The 20,998-nt window shown below is 55.8% G+C and overlaps 4 protein-coding genes across 4 annotated transcripts; 3 read left to right on the plus strand and 1 right to left on the minus strand.

Moving 5' to 3' along the window:
• Positions 1–2,544: 2,544 nt before the first annotated feature.
• On the plus strand, positions 2,545–6,569 carry GGS23DRAFT_563181 (DDHD domain-containing protein). Its single transcript, XM_051516066.1, has 2 exons — positions 2,545–4,253; positions 4,307–6,569. The coding sequence occupies exons 1-2, from the start codon at positions 3,058–3,060 to the stop codon at positions 6,171–6,173; spliced, it is 3,063 nt and encodes a 1,020-aa protein (XP_051372870.1). The 5' UTR covers positions 2,545–3,057; the 3' UTR covers positions 6,174–6,569.
• Positions 6,570–6,699: 130 nt separating this feature from the next.
• On the minus strand, positions 6,700–9,671 carry GGS23DRAFT_485320 (putative excision repair protein rhp3). The gene is made up of 2 exons (XM_051514350.1): positions 8,845–9,671; positions 6,700–8,763 (listed from the first exon to the last, which is right to left on the minus strand). The coding sequence occupies exons 1-2, from the start codon at positions 9,433–9,435 to the stop codon at positions 6,916–6,918; spliced, it is 2,439 nt and encodes an 812-aa protein (XP_051372871.1). The 5' UTR covers positions 9,436–9,671; the 3' UTR covers positions 6,700–6,915.
• An 8,472-nt stretch (positions 9,672–18,143) lies between these two features.
• On the plus strand, positions 18,144–19,651 carry GGS23DRAFT_595806 (uncharacterized protein; the record flags this gene model as incomplete). Its single annotated transcript, XM_051518371.1, has 2 exons — positions 18,144–19,312; positions 19,408–19,651. 2 exons carry the CDS (start codon positions 18,144–18,146, stop codon positions 19,649–19,651), a joined length of 1,413 nt encoding a protein of 470 aa, XP_051372872.1.
• On the plus strand, positions 19,496–20,510 carry GGS23DRAFT_563194 (uncharacterized protein). The gene has a single exon (XM_051516067.1). It carries the CDS (start codon positions 19,760–19,762, stop codon positions 20,111–20,113), a length of 354 nt encoding a protein of 117 aa, XP_051372873.1. The 5' UTR covers positions 19,496–19,759; the 3' UTR covers positions 20,114–20,510.
• Positions 20,511–20,998: the final 488 nt, after the last annotated feature.

A 20,998-nucleotide genomic window follows, 5' to 3' on the forward strand; every position in this document is an offset into this window, starting at 1 on the left:
CGTGGAATTGTACAGCAGTTTTGATGTAGCGCCAAAAAGAGACAGGCGAACACTCTCAGCGTTGGTCCTTTTAGGCAGGCCGTCTCCAAAAGAAGGGCTAACGTCACCAAATGCTGATCAGTGCCGAGCGAACTGCATGGCCCCCTGGTTCCGTGGTTCATGTCCACAGCGCCCGAGACCCACGAGACCGCAGAGGCGGTAGACAAAGCAAGTTCGAATTCCACATGATGCCGCAGGGATAGACGCGTACGAGAGGCCCAGAAGCTATTATTTCAGATGCGACGAAGAGAAGTTCACACGACTCACCGTATGGAATGTGTATAACTGGTGGGGACAATCCCATATACCAGCCTCGGATGATGCACCCCCCTCCCCTTCCCTCCCCCCTGTTTTTTTCATTCTGGAAAGGCGAATGGATCATCCTCCTCGAGTTACCTACCGCGAGGTATGTGGTTCCCATTTTACGACCCGACTATGCCCCCTAGAAAGCAGAGGCGACGGTTGGCACTTTGTGATAGGCTGTCCTTACCGCCACCCAGGTTTCTTAATAGGTTTCGTGGCAAGGGTGATAAGACGGACAGCTTCGCTTCCTCGTACATTCAACCGGCCGCGCAGGGGACAACATACATGGGAAACGATGTAGCAGCAGCGTACGAGGCAGAAGACATCGCCCGACCACATAGATGAAACGAGGGGCGAGTCAGCCATCATAAGGTCCATCCGTTGAGGCCGTCGACGGCCTGTGCTGCGACCTACGTGCGTACCCTGGGTCCCGAAGGCATGCAGGGCCAACGAAGGAACCTCGATGTCGAGGCCCGTCGCCGGAATGTGGCACAACATCATTTCTTATCAGCATGTCGGAGCCTGGGATTGAAGTGATCGTCGGCCCAATCGACACGGCTGAACATACGTGAAGACGCAACTGTTAACAGCGGTGCCTTGGTTGCGCATGATGATGGTTATTAGGGCCGCTAGCACCGGTATTCCCGCCCATCCGCTGGTATGCTTTCCTCCAAGACTCCAACGTGGTATGCGTGGCCCGCGTCGAGCCGGTGAAGATCATGCCGTGTTATGGGCGGTAGGCAGTTTAACGGTATGTCTGTGTATATTGCGTGGCGCGGACCGGATTCGCTAGCATTAGATAGAGGTAGCATCCCTTGCTTCTTCCTCGCGTCTACGATGAGTCTCCTGATTGACTAGTTCGGTAAGGTCGATGTGAAGCGCCTTGGGTAGGCGGCATGTCCTGGGGGGAGAGGGGGCAAACAGGTGGACGCCAAACCAACTGTAACCTCATAATGTAAGGATGCAGGTATGTATGTAGGTGCGCTGGATGGACACGGCTACTACATTAGGCGATGTGCTTCCCAATAAGCATCGCATACCTGTTTAGTTGGGGAGCACATACTCATACACGACAAGCTTCTACCGAGCCGCTACTACGTAGCAGCCCTCTCCCTCGCTCCCTCGCCCTCTCTCTTTAGCTTCCAGTCTTGGAGTGACAGCGCTGTAGGCTTGACCGGGCCGCGCGCGGACTACGAGCCAGGCATCAGTCTAGCCAATTAGCATGTGTCGAAACACGCGCTGCGAGATCCGGGGTACGTCAGGTGCACCCTTAGAAGGGGCCTGTTTCTCGAAGCCTCCGTTTTCTCGTCTTCCTCGTATGCGAGGAATGTGCTCGCGAGGCGTCCGGCCGAGGCTCGCTGGGGATTTGGTTGTTGTGCAAGCCTGTCGGGCCGGGGCGTGAGATAGAGAATCTCTCAGGTAGGAGCGGGATCTGTTGGACAGGGTGAGGAAGGATGGCAAATGGCTTGTTCGAGAAGGGACCGTCCCTCTAGGTGGACGACCCAAGTGTAGACGGAGATACCTAACCCAGCGATAAATATCGGGCTTCTTTCTTCAGTCACCCCCAAGAAAAAGCGACCTGGCCCGTGCCGACGCCCTGGGTTGGGGCTGCGATGCATTCGATGGCTGGATCAACTGAGATCCCGAGAGATGGAGAAGTTGGAAAGGAGGGGTGAGAATTGAGGATATTCAAATTCTCAAATTAGGTCATGGTGTGTCGAGCTTATATAATCTTGCTCGGATGCGTGTGCAGTATATTCATAATAATGCTAGTGGGTTAGTGCCTATTCGGTATCCGAGGCCACCCACATCAAATTCTCCAGTCCGTACCTGATCGCACTTGAGGCTTGGGAGGTGCTTTTCCCACGAGAGATCTTGAAACGTTGGTGCATGATGTAGGTATGAGTATGTGCAATATGTGCAGACGTAGCAGGCCAAGTGGGCGGGTGTGTTACCTGGGTAATGTGTGCTACCCAGGTAATATAGGTACTACGTGTGCGCCAGGCACATGTTCGGTAGGCTGGACCCCCGGTTACAGACTTGGCGTGTCCTGATGCAGGTCGGGCGTGACCTGGGCGCCGTGGCTGGTGACCGCTTCTAAGCACGTCTGGCCCGGCCCTCCCCTTGCACGATTAGGTAATGCGTCATCGGTCCTCTTCCTGCGAACCACGTCACCACGTCACCGCTGCACTCCAGCGCATGCATATGCAAGCTTCCCATATCCGCGATCTCCTCCTCGTCGGTGTGCAAGACCTGGCGAATTCTGCCTCCTCCGCCTCCTAGCCATCTTAGACCTGCCTCGACCTCCCGAAACATGAGGTATCTCGCTGTCGTGAACCGCCGACGAACAGGCTCAGACCCTATTTGAACCGGACCGTCCTTGTGCCGTCGGCTGACTGACTGGCTTATTCTCCGCCCTCGCATGCGAGTGGCCGCCTCAGCCTACAGACCGACGGAACAGCCAACGGCTTCCAATCCTAGGCACCCGCCGTTTCCGGAGGATGCCTTCGTTACCGCGGCTTCCTTCTCGTTACATCGTGTCGACCCTGTATCCTTGTGCGCGATAGATTCCACCTGTCAACTTGGAGGAGGTAGGGCAGATTGGCAGAGATCAACAACACTTGAAAAGCTTCACTTCTTCCTTCGCTTGCTTTACCGTCTTTCCTTCGGGTAACCCGAGCCATTTTAAGTAGATGATTCTAATAGCCACCGACGATGCCTCCAATCAACTTCGTCAGCTACGGTGAGGCTCTGAAGGCACACAACTTTGGTTCCAAGTGTCGACTCGCTCCCGTCTCCCGCCCCTCGCCGTCTTCCGATGCCGACGGCATCCCTCCAGTCAACGCCCAGTACTTCTACGCATCGTCTGTCCCCATCGACGACCCCCTTTCCACCACGACCGTTACCGCCGTAGCCGACCCGAAATCCTCGAGGAGCAGCCTCCGTCCCTTCTCTCCGGGAGACAACAATGCCTTAGAGAAGGCTTGGTTGAGCCTCTCTTCTGACATTTATCGCGAGAACCACACGAACGCCCGGCAAAACCGTGCCCCTAGCTCTTCTCTTATCGAGTTAAATACTCAGAAGCTAGGCAACATTGTACATCAGTTAGCTGCGCAACATGTTGAAAAGCATGCACGCGAGGGCCTGGCTCGGGAGAAGACCTTATCTACGGTTAGGACTCTATCGGAGCCGGAAACGACGACACCGTTGTGCTGCCCCGACCTCCTTATCGATGCTGGCATCGCCCTGCGCGCCTCTTTCTGCACCGTCGCTCGCCGGAGGCAACGCGACCTTGACCGGGAAGCTGTTGCTCAGGCCGTCATGGGTGAGATGAGCACGTTGCGTGCTGATTCGACGTCGGCCCCGGCCACAGGACGGCGTGTGCTGTCGAATAGCGGCCGGCCATCAAGCCAGCCGCAGATGGAGCAGAATTGTTCTAGTGAGCCGCTCAGCAGCAAACAACCAGGCGGCATTCCTTATCCAGAGTCGATGCCCCAAATGCCGCATCAGGGCATTTCTTCGACAGACAGGAATTTCGGCGGATCTACTCCTACCAAATCATCGTTCTTGAACGATGGTATTTCAGGTAGGCCTTTCGCCCGCGCAGGCACACCGGAGTCCTCCACGTTTTCCCCTCCTCCGTCCCTACCGAGGAACGCCGCTACGTGGCAATCTACCAGGCCAGCCGAGAGGGGGAGCGATGAGTTAGAGTCCCGACTCCAGCCACAGGAGAGCTTGAAATCTTCTACATCCCGGCCTGCGGAGAGCCTAGGAGCACCGACTTCGGTTGAGGTGACAGTTGGCATATCTCGGCTGCACGAAGTATCGCTTCCTGCCTTGCAGATGAAGCCCATTTACTGGTCTCCCGTCAATGATATCGCCACCGTATTCCGGGCCACTTGGTTCTATCGGTATTACCACCAGATATTCATCACGCCCGGTTCATTATGCTGACTTGTGATAGGGATGATATGCGGCCCATTGATCCTACCGTGGCCAACCAACTTGAAGCCGGATACCGAGAGCTTAAACCGCATACCGAAACGTGGCTCGACGAACTTAGATGTGCTGTGGAAGTCGGTCCTCTTGGCGAAGAGAAAGTCTCGCATCCTCTTTGGCCCAAGCCGCCGAGCAAGCCTCCGAGAAAGGCCGGTGGCCCAACGGAGCCGCCCATTTCTAGTAATCCGTTCTGCGCTGCTCGGTGTTTCCGCGGCGAAGCAGCTGCAGAGGGCAGCCTAATACCAACTCCGAACGAAGACGACTCTCCTCCGTCCCAAGCCCACAGGAAGTTCGACCAGTATCATGTAATTTACAAAAATGAGACGACCGCATATCTGCTCAAGCCAAGCCTGAAGCCCTCGGCGTACTACGGTCGTCGACCCGTCGCGAAGATACTTAGGGGTATCACCATCGGGATTCCTGTGGTGAGGGGGTTCGACTATGAGGTGTGGTTGAAGAAGCACGAAAAGAAACAAGACATATCCGTCCGGCTAACCCCGCCAATTTCGAACGATTCCCCGGGGATCGTAGAGAATGATGCCTGCTCAGCCTGCAAGGCTGATGAGAAACGGGGAAACATCACTGATCTAGTTCTAGTCATCCATGGCATCGGCCAGAAGTTGGCAGAGCGAGTGGAAAATTACCATTTCACCCACGCCATAAATTCTTTTCGTCGAGCTGTGAATATTGAATTGCGGAGCGATGCTGTCAGAGGGGCGTTGAGGCAAGGCCAAAACGGCATCATGGTTCTCCCAGTCAACTGGAGACATAACTTGTCATTCGAAGAAGGTGGCCTGATGAAGGAAGAGGATAAGGCCCACCACAGACCCGGCGACTTCACCTTGAAGGATATCGAGCCCGACACTATTCCTGCCGTTCGGAGTATGATATCCGATGTCATGTTTGACATTCCGTTCTATATGTCGCATCATAAGCCCAAGATGGTCGCTGCTATGGTGAGCGAAGCAAATCGCGTCTACAGGCTCTGGTGCCGAAACAATCCCAGCTTCTCGGAGCACGGTAGGGTTCACGTCATCGGTCACTCTCTGGGTAGCGTGATGGCCATCGAAGTGTTATCGAGGCAACCAACTATCTTACCAGCTCTGGAACCAACGCAGCCGCTCAAGACAAAGCACTTCGAGTTCGACACCAAGAACTTGTTCCTTCTCGGAAGTCCCGCCGCGTTCTTCTTGCTCCTCGAAAGAGGTGCATTATTGCCCAGGAGAGGGCGCCGGAAGCCAGGGGCTAACTTGAGCGACATCACGTCGAAGGATATCGTTGGGGAAGCCGGTTCGTTCGGCTGCCTAGCCGTCGACAATATTTATAACGTCCTGGCCCGGGAAGACGCCGTCGCCTACCTACTCAACGGCACTATCGACCCAACATACGCAGCTAGCCTAAAGACGGCGTATGTACCCAGCACGTCTGTCTCGTTTCTGCAATCCGTGGGCAATGCGATGCTGAGCATCGTGCCCGGAGCGTCGTCTTCGTCGGCTGCCGGCGCCGGCGCGGCCGTGCCGAGGCCGTCGACCCTGCGCCTCCCGTCGCAGCTCGAGCTCGAGGTGCACGACTTCTCGCGCGAGGAGGTGGCGGAGAAGAAGGCGTTCCTGCTCAACGACAACGGCCAGATCGACTACTTCCTGCGGTCGGGGGGCGGGCCGCTCGAGCTGCAGTACCTCAACATGCTGAGCGCGCACTCGAGCTACTGGGCCAGCGCCGACCTCATCCGCATGCTCTGCATGGAGATCGGCAGGAACCCGGGCAAGGCGAACACGCTGCCGGCGATGCGGGCGGTCAAGGCGGCGAAGAGGGCGATCCCCCCGTCAGTCTGACGCGAGGGCTAGGCGGCTAACCGTGATCCTTGAACCCGGAACGAATCTAAGTTTAGAGGGAAGAGTTTATGGTTGAAGTTAGAATGGTATGGACGGATTGCACACGCATATAAACGGTCAGGGTATATCGCGCACAAGGGATGCGTAGCTAAGGTTAATCGGTTCGTAATTTGCAAAAAGACATCATCCCTACGGACTCTGGTCGGGTTATTGAGCATTATTTTCTTTTTCTTTTTTTTTTTCTCTTTTTCAGACCGCAGGCGTTCCCTTGATACAGGGCAGGACAGGACAGGATGGCATAGCATACTCATAGGAAAGTAGCTGGCTGGGTAGCTACCTCAACACACCTATTCACATAGAACTACTAGACGTCAAATACACCATAATAAGGCCGATACTTATCCATTACGCGTCTATCGTTGTATTCCCCTAGCAGACGAGTCTCTCCCGTTTCGTGGCGTAACCCAAGTTGCTAGCAAGCTAGGCTGTGAGTGAGTGTTGTAGCGAGGTTCACCAAACCACCTACACTTTCACGACACTGCCGCTCTCTCCGCCGTATCGTGTCCATGTCTCGCACCCTTCCGGGGGGAGAGAGGAGGAGGGAGAGTACAGAGAACTATGAAGAATTGCCATCGGCTGTAGCCCCCGTTCGCTCATCCGTCCAACCCTGCTTCCGGACTACTACAAATTCCCCGTCTCGCACCCCTTCCTCCCCCCTCCCCCCCTCGTCCCGCCCCGAGCCTCAAGCCGCGTCGATCTCCATCATGCCCTGCTCGAGCTCGCGGGGGTCCATGTCGTAGTCGAACTCGTAGTCGCCGTCGTCGCCGTCGGCGACGGCAGCGCGCGCGGCCTGGTGGCGGCGGAGGAGGGCCTCGGCCGCCGCCGCGGCGTGGGAGTCGTCGCGCAGCTCGCGCAGCTCGCGGATGCGGTCCTCGTCGACCTTGCGCTGGTGGGCGCGGAGGTCGTCGAGGCTCCAGACGCTGACGCCCTCCTGGTCGCGGGGGCGGAAGGGGCGGGCCATGTTGCGCAGGAAGCGGCGGGCGGCGATGACGGCCATGTCGGTGCTGAGGTTGGCGTCGACGTCGAGCATGGCCTGGGCGATCCAGCGGGGCAGCTGGGCGCGCTTCTTCTGGAACCGGCGGTCGGCGAGCACCATGATGCCGTAGTCGTCCTTGCCGCGCAGCACGCGGCCCAGGCACTGCGCCGCGTGGCGCATCGCGTCGAACGACAGGAAGTCGTTCTCGCGGATCCGGTACGTCTCCCGCAGGAACTCCAGCCGCGCCTTGAGGATCCGCGACTCCGTGTACTGGAACGGCACCCCCACGCACAGCACCGTCCGCCCGTACTGGTGGTCGAAGTCGATCCCCTCCGACACCTTCCCCCGCGCCACGCACAGCAGCACCGCCCCCCGCCCGTTGCAGCACGCCGCCCGGTACGTCTCCAGCGCCAGCGACGTCTCCTGCGCGTCCGGCGTCTCCACCAGGATCAGCTTGTACTTCCACACCTCGTCCAGGATCCCCATGCCCTGCCACATGCTGATGATCGACTCCATGTACAGGTACGACGGGAAGAAGACCACCATGCCGTCGGGTGTGATCCGCGCGAACTCGGTGAGGAGGTTGCCGTAGTTGCGAACCACGCTCGGCTCGTTGCGCACCGCGAACCCGGTCGAGATGGCGGCCTGGTCGCTGCCCCGGGTCACGATCATCGGCAGGAAGGACCGTCGGGCCAGGGTCATGGTGTAGGACTCCTGCACGACCGTGGAGAAGCCCAGCATCTTCGGGTACATCTCCAGCGGCGAGAGGGTCCCGGAGGTGATGATGACGGAGCTGAACCGGTCGAAGACGGGCTTGATGGCGATGGCCGCGTCCAGGCAGGTGAAGTGGAGCACCGGGTTCGGCACCTCGGCCGCGTCCGACTCGAAGGGCTCGAGGATGAGGAGGAAGCCCTTCTCGTACGTGGCGACCAGGGTCGCGAAGGTGGCTACTTCTTGCAGCGGCTGGTAGTCCTCTATGTTCGTGAGTTCGAGGGTCCGCACGAGGGAGGTCAGCCGCTCGGCGCAGAACCGGAGCGGCTTCTTCTCGATGAAGGTGTGCTCCTTGAGATGCGCCAGGAACGAGGGCGGCGTCTCGGAGATGACCTGGCGGACTTTCATACGCGTCTTGAGGTATTCGACGAACCGCTTCAGGAAAGCGGTAAAATGCTCTGCCCTGCGGATGTTGCCGGGGACCGCTTCCTTGAGTAGGTCGTCGGGGAGGACGGGGTTCGCCATGAAGGCATCCTCCTGGCGGCTCTCGTCGGCGTCGCGAAGCCCCTCTACCAGTTTCTGGTATTCGTTCTCGAGCTGCTCTCGGTCGGTCTCTTTCATCTCGTTGATCTTGCGCTCCAGGTTCTGGGCGCCTCTCGTAGCCCTACGCAACGAGTCTTCGGTGATGTCTGTGCTCAGAGACTCGATACAGACGTTGTCTATGTTGTGGGCCTCGTCAAAGACGACAATGCAGTCCTTGGAGAGCTCCTTGGACACACGCTCTGCGATCTTGGGGTCCAGCAGGTAGTGGTAGGAATAGATGATAACGTTGCAGTATTGCATCTGCATTGAGGCAAGAATGAGCTCGAGTATCGAAGTATAGACTTAGGTAGCATTAGGTGCGGTAGAGGAGACAAAGCTTACCATCCGTCTAGCCGTGAAGTATGGACACTGCTTGTGTTGCTCGCCGTACCTTAGGAGCCCATCGAGAGTCCATACGCCGTTCGGTATCAGGTTATGGGGCTCGAGAAGATCTAGGTTGTCGTGGTATATGCAGGTTTCGACGTTCTCGCCTTTCTCCTTCTTCTCTCTCACGAAGCCGGCAGTCAGGCTACGACACTTCGCATCGACGATGGCGCCGCTCTTCTCCCTCTTGACCGAGGGGTGGAGGCAGAGGTTCTTGCGACTGGTCAGGCCCAGACCCCGGAATTCCTCTACGTGGCCGAGCTCGTCAGCGCGGTACTTCATGAGGGAGTCGAGCTCGGCCAGGGCCTTCTCGATCTCGGACATGGTTCGCGAGCAGTAGATGAGCTTTCGATGCTCCGGATAGTGTTGTTGGTAGGCGACGATTAGCGAGAGCAGGGACACGGTCTTGCCCGTCCCCGAAGGCATCTCCAGGACACAGTGACCCCCGGCATCGAGGGTCTTCTTGAGGTCACACATGTAGGCATATTGCTCCGGATAGATCCGCGGATAGGGAAAAATGACGGGGAGGTCGTCGATGAAGAACTTCATCTTGGCGAGATTCTGACTAGGTATCTCTTTGGTAGGAGGTGCAGATGCACCATGGATAGACGGGACAGGCTGTCTCCTACCGAGGAGAACCCCGAGGTATTGGACTCAAGAGCGCGCACCGTTCTGGTCTCGAAGAGACTGACCCCTTTCGGTCTTCGAGCCGTGAGGAAAGATTTACGAGCAGTACCATCGGGTGGGGAGGTCCAGTGCAGAGGTAGGCAGACTACACGCTCGACTCATGAAGATTAGACCTCCCTGTCTGTTTTTCTCTCTTTTTTTTTCCCTTCTCTGTCTCTTCTTTTCACTACCTCCTTGGACAGTGTTCAGGTATATTTACGCGATGGATAAATCGGTTGCCCAGTGCTGTTTGGCCGGCGACCACCTCGGATTCTGATAGAAAATGATGAATAGGCGGAATTGAACTAGAGCGCGAAGTTCTGACGCAACGCAGAAGAACGCGACTTGGGCCAGGCTAGCGGCGGAGGACCAGTACCTGAGTACTTAGGTACATACCTGAGAGGTACCTACCTGCTTTACACGTAGGTTCAGTTACAAGATTGAACTTTGTGAGGTGAGAATAACAGGTAGATACAGATTCTCATGTGAGATATCTGTATCTTTCCACAGATCTTGTGTAGTAAGATACTTATTACCGTGTACCCCTTCTCATCATCCATTCACCTTCAACTTCCACAATCTCACACAGGCACTTAGGTACCTAGATCTCATGTATCTAAGTACCTATGTACCTATACCGACGTCTGTGTGGCTGAGAAAATGGAAGAGCCACACGAAGCAGCCACACGTTGCTTGCCCACCAGTGGGGGACGTTCCCGTAGGTATTGTAACAATCAAACTGCCTCGACAACGGTGGTTATAGATAGATGATCGATGAAAATACCCTACTCCTTACCGAAATATAAAGTAATAATATCTCAAGCCTGCCTGCTGTTGCTTATTTCGTCTGAACTCTGCATCGGCCTAATTTAGAGATATTGAGCAGATTAAGGCTCGATCAATTCCGTCCGCTCTCTCTCTCTCCTACCTCACTACCTCGAACCGCTCTTGACTACCTCTGGGCAGGTAGATGTAACATAGCATCAGGTCCGCGACTCCATCAAAAGGATCACGGATGCGATGGCCAGGTGGTCGCCTTGTCGCCTTGCACCAGCCCTCCGCCACCCATCTCCGGCCTTCGTCGCCCGGTCAGCCAGTCGAGCCACCCGTCGCACGAGGCAGGCGCCTCGACTTTAGTGGTCGCCGACTACGAGTCTGTCGCCTCCATCACACCAGAACCCCGGCAACACCGCCGTGCGGTTGGTCCGGCGCGCAGACCCCAGCGGTTGCAATAAGCTTCTTTTTTTTTTTCCAGGTGATCGACAGCTTGCGACATCGGGCTAACCCGAGAGTCGGCAGAGGGAAAGGACTCGTCAGATCGTAGAATATGGCATATAGTAGGGCGACGAGTCGACCCGACGGCGGACAGTTGTCCCGAATACCTTTCCCGGACGCCATGGTCTTGGGTTGGGGTTAGGGGGAAGGGGGGTTCAGTCGACGAACCAGCCCGTCGGATCTGGCACGGTACATGGGCTTAATCTCCCTTCCGCCTGTTATTCCACCCTATCGTGTCTTATTCATCTTTCTCAGACGCAATTCTCCTCTTTGCACTTGTTTTTTCCGCAATTCTACATCTATCTTATTTTTATTCCGTATCCTACATCCGTTTCATGTATTAATAATAGTAAGCCAAGGCTAAATGAGGGCTGGTCAGCCCGTGGTCAGCGACATATGCACACGAACAACGCATACACATCGAGGCAGTTAGTTCGTGGTCGGGTGTTGTCTACCTATGGGCCGGATCCGTATAGAGTGAATGCTACCACCCGTTCGAATAGAAAAGGCAGCAAGAAAAAAAAAGCCCCCCTCGTGTAGGATTCGTTCGGAGCTTTAAACCAACCTGTAACATGCTGTTGTGATACTTCCCGCTCTTCTCGGGTCTGCAGCAGATGCGCGCATATGAAAACGAAGGGGGGAAAAAAGGCTGCCCTCATCGGTACCCCGGCCTGGTCTCAGCCCTAGCTATTTCAAGATACCGTGTGAGGAGGGGGTGAAGGGTGGCGCCCTTTTGAGGCTGCTGCAAAGCTGAGATTTTTTTTTCTTGCTGACCACTGTTGGCAGGCGCTACAATACTACGCAACCGAACAGCAGTCGATGAACCTCTCGTTTCAGGTTCTGCGGGTGACGGACGGATCCTCCAAAACGACGCTGTGCTGCGGCTATGTGCCTATACCGAATGCTTCAGCTTGCTCAAGCGGATTTCGGACACTGGCTGCGGCCCCCAACAATTCCTGACCTAGCACAGCGACGAATCGTCAGCCGCTGCTCTTGCATCACGAGCGTGTGCATACGAGCGCGTATCTCCTGTCGGGTTGGTCTGTCGCGCAGTTGTCGCCAAGTTGATCGATCTCATGTCTTCTCGATCTGTCACCTGGTATACAGGTGATCTCTCCAAAATAAGATACGCGTTCGCGCATAGGTAGAGGCACGTTAGGCATCCAGTTATCTGGGCATGTAAGAGAGTAGATGTCGGGGAGACCAGCTTCTCCGCACGTTGGCTCTCTAATTAAAATCGGGAAATTCATAGGTGCTCTACCTTATTTTTGCGGATTGGGCAACATCTTGGGTGTTGCGCGCAACAGGTAGACAATTATTGCGAAACAGGGTTGGTTTCTGTCTTCGTCGTCGACGAAAGCGGAAGAATGGGCATGCAGTAGGCAGCCGATTGCAACGCAGACGATATTTATGGAACTTGGACGTATTTGATAGATTGGGGAGTCGCACAGGCAATATCGCAAGCCCTACGACACGACAGTCTCGCGAGCGCTGTCTTGCGGGATCGCTATCAACGATTTCAAAGAAAGAGGAGAGGAGAGAGTGTGTGTTACGTCGTCCTGCTTGGGAGATAAAATCCGAGAAATCCTAAACTGTCCGACTGCGCGGATCGTCGTCATCATCTGCTGTACGTATTAGGAACGCATGCATCGAACCGGCAAAGGATTCGCATGGCCCTTGTTTTGCCCCCATCGTTCGTGTCTACGCAATTCTAGCCCCCGAGAGACCCGAATCGGGGTTCGGACATCGTCTTCGCGGCCGAGAGAGGCCGACCTGGATCGTTTGTTGCCTAGAGAGTCCGCTTTGTGAACAGGAGTTTGAGCGAATGTCTTCTAAAAGTAGACCGTACTGATATGCGAAGACATGTTTTTCTTTAGCGGGAAGGAGGGGAGGAAGCAGGGGTGAAAAAGGTGACACGGCCACACCAGCACGTGTCGTTGGGTTGAAGTCTTGCTGTATACATAGGGTACGGCGTTGCATGAGGCGATGGAGGAGGACGGGGATGGAGCCGTGATCTTCTCACAGAGGAGGGGGTTGCGATATCGACGCAGAGGAAACAAGTCCCGCCCAGAATCTCCCCAACACTCGGGGATGTCTATTGTATGTGCGTTAGGTATCAGCACAAGTTACAGGTTACTCTCCCAGTGCCGAGAGGATAATATGAGATCATTATCAGGGTTGGCGGGCTCGGCCAAAGACCCATCCTCTGATAAACACACCCAGTATTATCCATAACAATACAATACGTGTGCGTAGGTATCTAGATGTTCACGGGATCGCGTTAGTCAGGAATGGAATGGGGCGGATCAGGGTGTGCTCGGAGCACCTCCATACAACATGTCCATACGACATGTCCATGCCATACAGCGTACCCGTCTGTCCTTCTATTTTCGCACGCCCCCCCGCGCTTCGTCATTAGGGATAGGCTTCGCCCGTCCCACTTCCATCAAGATGATACCAACACCTCGAAAGTAAGTGCTCGGGCCGGTCCTTAGTACAATGATGACAGTGCTATCGAAATGACATGGGAGCAGCTGTTCGGCCCAGGAGGGCAAGTGACCGGCCATCTCTCACCTAAGAAACCCGCAAGACGAGGAAAATAAAAAGGAAATTCTACCAGCATCTAGAGAATGGACAGAAATAGCGTTGGAATCCATGGGCACTAATGCGCACCCAGACGACTTCCGGTACCTTTGCTTGCTTGCGCACCTTGGAACAGGTTGTCGATGATCTGCTTGAAACCTGCGAGTATGGGGTTTATTCCTTCGAGCTTCTAAGCCTCTCCAGGCTTCGTGTGTGTGTGTGCCGAAACGTGGGCGGGGGTAACGGCGGGCGGCTTCGACTACCGCGTGCGGAAGTTCTCACGTCTCGAGAGGATGGATGGCAGCGGCAATTGGAGGGTGGACTGCCAATTGCGAGCTTCTCAGCACACCACACCTGCAGAGCGAGCCAGCCCGAGTCCGAGTGTTCCCGGCCGATACACGTGGATTTGACCGTAGGAGCGGGTAAGAGAGCGAGAGTTAGTAAGACAGCGCGTAAGAGAAGGGGGGGAGGGGGGTGGTGGAGAGAGAGAGATCCCAGGCTTAGTTGGATGGGGGCCAGACGGGTGAAAAAGAGAAAGACTGTACGTTTGCATGTCTGCGCCTTACAGGATCTTCCTCCACTTCCCCTGGCCGAGAGCGAGTTGCTATAGGCCTGCCCGGATGCGACGACCAGTCTCTACGGGGCCTCTCGTCAACTCTCGGTAGTATTGGGAGTGGATGGCGTGCATTGGGCAGCCGCCCTTTTTTTTTTCAGCCATCGCCGTGGTGCGAGGAGAGGGAACGACAGCCAGGAACGGCATATTGACACGTCGATTATCTTGTCCCATTCCACGCGCCGGTACCTGCAGACGGGGGGGGGGGCGAAGGAGCATCGCCTCTCGAGATTCCCCAGCTCAGCTTGCCGTTGTGTACTGCTCCACCTCTGTACACGCCCTCACACTCACGCTATATAATACCATGTGTGCACATAGACGCCCATACACGCTTATACCACTTACGCCGTGCTCGGATGACATTAACCGAATATTCCATGATGATCGAACGGAGGAACGCCTGAGAATCTGATGGCTCCAACAGGCCGATGACTTCATACGTATGCATGCAGGTAAGTTATGGACAATGTAGGTAGGTATGTAGGCATGTACAATATATGTATGCCGTTGTACCGGCTGTCCGTCGCTGTCACGTCAGGGTCAAGGGTCAACAAGGGGAGGGGACGTGGGAGGACCCTTGCAGGACGAAGAAGAAAAAAGTGTAGATTTTCGGGGGGATTTTTGGGTACCACATCTGGATCTGGGCTAATTAGGAGCTAGAACAATGAGAATGGCCAGTTCTCGTTGAACATGGCTCGTTGTGGCGCAGCCCTCGAACGGATATGTTATTCCCTTGCTCCCCTTCCGTTGCCTCTACGAAAGCGAGGTTCGGGTTCTATTAGCCAGCTCGGAATTTTTCCGTATGTCTGAATGTCCGTCGGCATGTTCGTGCCTCCATACACACCATGAAAACGATCACTGTGGCATCTCTCTCCAATCCTGCATCTGCCCCCCCCTACACCAGCAGCCAAACTCACACCCTCCCCCTCTGATCGGCAGAAGGAAGAGGGAAAAAAAAGAAAGAAAAAATAAATCCCTAGCTGACCCACGACTCGGCTGAGGGGAAATGATGGTATAGGTCCCGCCTTGCCCTTGTAGCCAGCAGCGATCATCTACCTGGCCTTCGCCAAACTGGGACGATAGGACGACCACGCAGAAGTTACATCGTCCCAAATCCAGACTGACCTTCTAGCGCCTTACTATATTAGGGATCTATATACATATTCTTTCCGCCTCTTTTGGAGTTCTCATACCGTAATAATACGAATACTAAGAATAAAAATAGGAAAGAAAACTTATGGGTCTCATCTCGCTTCCGTTGGCAAGAGAGTGCGTATATCCTCTGGCTTCAGCGAACGCTGCTTCAGTTATAAGAAAGATGCACGAGAAGCTGCCATTTCCATCCTAGCTACGCCGGCAAATCGAAGGAGGCTGGAGGGCGGCGACGCTGATCGCATCTGCCGACGATATCGTCTGCTCTCCTCCTCCTCCTCCTCATCCTCCCCAGCGATCTATGCACGTGTGCCTGTCTTGTCGCCGGGAGTATGGAAGGGAATGGCGTGTGTGTATGTATTTGGAGGCCGGACGGGTCGCGGTCCCTTGATTCCGCGCCCATGTCGTTAGCTCGCGACCCCTGCCCGCCTCCAGGGCGCGAAGTGCGATGCGGCAGCCCGGCCCCTGCATTGTTATCGTTGGATGCTATACCGGTTTATGAGTAGACCCTCTTGCCCACCGATACTAGGAACACGACCGGAGCCAGTATGCCAGTACGTAGGCAGCATACATCAATCGTGAGGCTTCTGCCCTACTGTCCCACAAGTCGGCTGGCCCAAGCAGTGCTCCGTAGCACGTACGAAGCCGTGTAGATGCTAGCCGGCCCAGCTCGTCCCCGGACTCAGGCCCCTGGACAGGAAGCATTGTCCTTTCGAGCTAGTGATAGGCCATCACGCCATGTCGCCGCTGCTATTGGTGCTAATAATGCGCGCGCCACAGATCCGATATGATCAACAGGAATATTATACCCTTTTACTTACATGGTCCTGTCGTCTTTTTTCCTCTGTCGTCCTGTCTCTCTCTCTCTCTCTCCTCCCGTCTTACAACTCGACGAAGCGACTCTCGGGTCACACACACACACGCACACGTACGTACACACCCTAGGATGCAGATACCGGGCTGGGTGGGCTGCGTAGCTGGCCGACTACCCTCATAATATCCCGTACCTATGTAGGCCTTTCTCGAGTAACCTCGCCCCCTCCCCTCGAGGACCCTCAGATAAATCCGTCATGACGACTTCTCGAAATGACAAGGACCTAACGGCCCTCTCAATTGCTAACCGTCTCCGCTCGGTCCCGTGTCGCTAAATAAGAAGTTTAATTCATTTGACAGCCCGTAGGCTGGGCGAGCCGACCAGGGGGGGGCTGGCTTATAAGGCTACCTTTCACCGCACTTGGAGGATCTGCCTGCAAGAGGTTGGATCTCGTGCTCGCTACCTGTCCCAAGGTACCAACCAACCCATCTCTATCTTCCCACACAGCTGCATGCATGCATGCCTACATACCTACCTAGGTATGTAGGTAGGTAGGTAGGTACATTGTATCGTTATGTAACCTGTTTTTATTTTATGTATGCTATCCGACTAACAGAGGACGCACGTACTATGTCGGCAAGGCAGGTTGGCATGTTAGGTAGGCTGGTTCTCTCTCCTCCCTCTCCCTCTCTCTCTTCGGTCTGGCTCGATCAAACCTCCCCCCCTCTCTCTCTACCCCCCTCCCTACCTCCCCCAACGCCAACGTTCGACGTCGTACGGTATTAGTCACTCTTCTCTCAGCTCGGACTTTGTTGGCTCATTCTAAGAATGGAAAAAAGAGTACTTCTTGGGTGAGGGACCCGGCAGGCATAGTCTGACGTTATGTACGGGTTGTGTAAGTGTGTGTGTGTATGTCAGAAAGAGAGACAGAGAGACAGGGCGAGTGAGTACGACGTATCTCTGGGCAAGTGTAAGTGAGTGAAACCAATGTACATTTCTCGATGTGCGCATGCGTGTATGCATGCCTTTCGACAGCTGGGGCTCGCGGTACACATCCTCGCAGTTATATCTACAACATACACAAACATACATGCCTATATGCGCACATAGCCCATAAGCAGGGGGTAGCAATGCCTACGACCTCGAATGGGATGTATGTATGTAATACGGGTGTATTTCTGGTACTACTTGTTGCTCTGGTGGCTCAAGGATTCACCCACGGCCCCTACCACCCACCGCTATCGTCGTCACCACCACCACCACCACTACCACTACCACCACACACTTGAGACTACTGCGGGCATCCTCAATCGAGTTACCTATCTCTGTATGTACACCCCCCCTGTATATCCTCGATTGGATATACTACCACTTTACCAGATATGACAAGACGAAAGAAGTGAAAACTGGGTCACCGCGCCTTACGAAAGGTATCGTGTGGCCCACACCTCTGCTCCCACCCCAGTTACCATACCCGGTACTATGTCTGAGGTACTACCACTCTATGTATAATCTCATCCGCTGAATCTGCCTTGGGACGCATCGCGCTTGTGCTCCTCTGGCGTACGGTCTATGTACGTATGTACGTATGTACGTGTGTGTAAGAGAGAGAGTGCGTGTGCACCTCACTATATTTATCTTACTCCAGTTATATAGAGTACACCATACTTCACTCCTCCTACTCTCCCTCCCACTCTCTCTGCCTATCTCTCTCAGTTGTGGTTCCTATCGTTACACCAACCGCCAGGCTCCTATGACATCTTATTAGTAGGGGTGTACGCCGAGGCTTTTTATATTCGAGGGACAGCTTGTCTGTATAACTATGCTTACCCATCCCCTCGTCCTCCCGCAGCCGTTTCCGTATCGACACACCTCGAATCGAGCCTCGAATTTATTAGCCCCGTCAGATACATAGATAGCTCCAGAGGAGACGGAGAGCAAGACTGGAATAGTCGCTCCTATTCCACTCTCACCGGACTATCCAAGATTATTTCGTCCCACGGGCTACTGCTATCACTCCTCTCTCTCTCTCTCTCTCTCTCGCTAACCTCTCTCTGGCCCCCCTCCTACCCCCCCTTTCCCCTTCGTGCCTCTTTTTTCATAACCAACCTTCCTGGCTGTTGGGACATGTCCCTGCGTGTGATCAGCCCCGTAATGGATCTCTCACCTCCATCCTTGACCAGGTCGCCGGCGTCACCTCCAAGTACAAATTGCTCCGACAGCCCGCCCCTGGACTATCCCTCGCCGGACTTCGTAGACCCCGTTTTCAAGGTTGCCTCCATGTACGAGCAGCAGCCGTCTTGCGCAGCGATGCCTCCTCACCATATGGACTCCGAGAACTCGTTGCCACCCCTGGACGTGATGACCTCAGCTGGGTGGAGTGGGACCGCGGTAATACACACCTCGTCGACGACGAGCGCGCCGAGCATCATGTCGGCGGACTACGAAACCTTCGCCCACTACGAGCCGAACATGCACGCGCCGTACGGCCACGAGCTGTACCCGCCTCACCACGCGCAGGCGTCCGCGCTCTCGAGCAGCACCCCTCCCCACCACCCGTCTGCCCCCTCGGCGCCGCCCCAGCTCTCCTCCTCCTCGGTCGCCTCGCGCTCCCCGGACCCGTCCGCCCGGCAGCACGCCTTCACGTACTCGCACAGCGTCTCGCCGATCCCCCGCGTCAAGATGGAGGGCGCCGCCGCGACGGCCGCCGACTACAGCAGCGGCGCCGAGCTGTCGCAGTACCCCTCGCCCCGCTCCGCCCACACGATGCCGCTCGAGCCCGGCAGCTACGGCTCGACCGCCGGCAGCACGGGCTACCTCTCGGACGTGCCCTCGGGCTCGTGGGCCAAGTCCGAGTACGGCGCGCTCGAGTCGGCGGACCCGTACTACGCGGGGTTCGCGGGGGACCCGCAGCAGGCGCACCGGCGGCACCAGCACCCGCACCCGCACCAGCACCCGCACCAGCACCAGATGCAGGCACAGGCACAGGCACAGGCGCAGGCGGCGTCGCAGCAGCAGCTCCGGGTGCCGCGGACGCAGCGGCGGCAGCCGCGCAAGATGACGACGAAGGAGGAGGCCAACTTCCAGTGCGAGGTGAAGGGGTGCGGCAAGCTGTTCAGCCGCAGCTACAACTACAAGGCGCACCTGGAGACGCACGACGAGAAGCGCGAGTACCCGTTCCCGTGCGGCGTGCCCGACTGCGGCAAGAAGTTCGTGCGCAAGACCGACCTCCAGCGCCACACCCAGAGCGTGCACATGAAGGAGAAGAACTTTGGCTGCGACTACTGCGGCCGCATGTTCGCGCGCAAGGACACGCTGCGGCGGTGAGTTTTCCCCCCCCCTTCTTATTCTTACTCTTCTACTTCTGCTTCCTGTCCTGCTCGTCCGCAGACGCTGACGCGCGCGCGCGCACGCCTAGACACATGGAAGACGGCTGCCCGAAGCGCTTCGACCTCGGCACGCTCGACCTGCGCGCCGACGGCGCGTACGAGGCGTACCCGGGCCCGCCGCCGCCGCCGCCGCCGCCCCGCGCGATCCTCGGCAGCTCGCCCGCGCACATGGGCGGCGCCCAGCAGCTGCCGCCAATGGCCATGTCGCACGGCGGCGGAGGCAGCAGCAGCAGCAGCAATCTCTTAGCGCCGATGCCGTTCACGAAGAGATGACGGGAGAACCGATGGGCTTCTCTCCTTCTTCTGGCTCTTTTCTTTTGTTGGCTCCCCCTTGTACTGCTGCGACGATAGTAACGACGAATACGACTACGAAGGGATGGAATGGCGGATAAGGAACGAGTTGAAACCATTTACGGATTTTGGAGGGGTTCTTTTTTTTTTTACTGCGATCTTTTTTCGTCTTTTTCTTCTCTTCGCTTCATTCGATTCCCAGATTCTTCGACGTATTTTCCGTCTTCTCCCATTTCTCTTCTTCTTCTTCTCTGCTTGTATACATACTCTCCTAGGTTTCTAGGGACGGTTTTCTCCACTTGGAAAAAGAACAGCATAGAGATTGGTTTCCCCTCCCCCCCCTTCTTCTCCAACCCACTTTTCTTTTTCCAATCTGACAGGATCTACGATTTCTGTCTTGGCTTTGCTTCTTCTTTTTTTTGTTTTTCTTTTCTTCGCGGGTGAGATCGAAACGCCGAAGAGCAAGATTTCTACTTTTACTCACTGTTGTACTATTACTATCTCTACCTTTGTCCGTCGGCTTCCCCTCCTCCCCCTTCGACAGAAGCTTATTCCAGCCAGGGGGGGAGGGAGAGCTGTTAGGCGTTTAGGGCGGTTTTCGGCACATACCTGGCATTGGTTCACGTACTAGGAGGTGTAAGCAAAATGAGGCAGGGCAGGGCTAGCTTGGCTTGTTTTTTTCTTGTTCTCTCTACACCGTCCTTGGCTTTGTTAGTTCGTGTATTCCGTCGGGAGACGATGAAGCATGCTCCAACGGAATGCTTAGCATAGGCTACAATCTATCTTTTTTTTTTTTTTTGCTCTCCCGGCCCTCCAGTCGCCCATCCCGAGAACAATCTCACGCTTACAAGTCTACCTCGTGATGACTGTGATTTCCTAGGCGTGTGCCCAAAACGAAGGGCAAGGGGGGAGAGAGGGGGGATCTCCCCCCAGCCATCTCAGCCAGGCCGGCGACACGACGTGAAGGAAAGAAATCAGGACTCTGCGCTCCCTCCCTCCCTCTCAGGCGGGCGCAAGGAGCATGTATGTTGGTAGCAGACCTCCGGACTGAACGGGACGGCTGAGTCTCGTCGACTACGCGGTGACTAACTAGTCTGGCTGGACCGGCCGGCCGTTGGGAGGAGGCAGGTCTGGCCAAGAATGTGTCCGCAGCATGTCCGTACGTTTGCCAATCGCTCTCACTCAGAGGGAGTGGCGTTTCTCTTGGACGAAGATGATGAGTCTTGTTGGTCGGGTTCGGGCGGACTCGAGCTCTGTGCTGGGTCGGCGGGTGTAAGTGTGTTACATGGGTAGGCAGGCAGGCGATGTCACCAACGCAGGGTCTTGAGC

The sequence above is a fragment of the Durotheca rogersii genome (assembly GCF_024521655.1).
Source record: "Durotheca rogersii strain YMJ 92031201 chromosome Unknown GGS23scaffold_7, whole genome shotgun sequence".
NCBI classification, from domain to species: domain Eukaryota; kingdom Fungi; phylum Ascomycota; class Sordariomycetes; order Xylariales; family Xylariaceae; genus Durotheca; species Durotheca rogersii.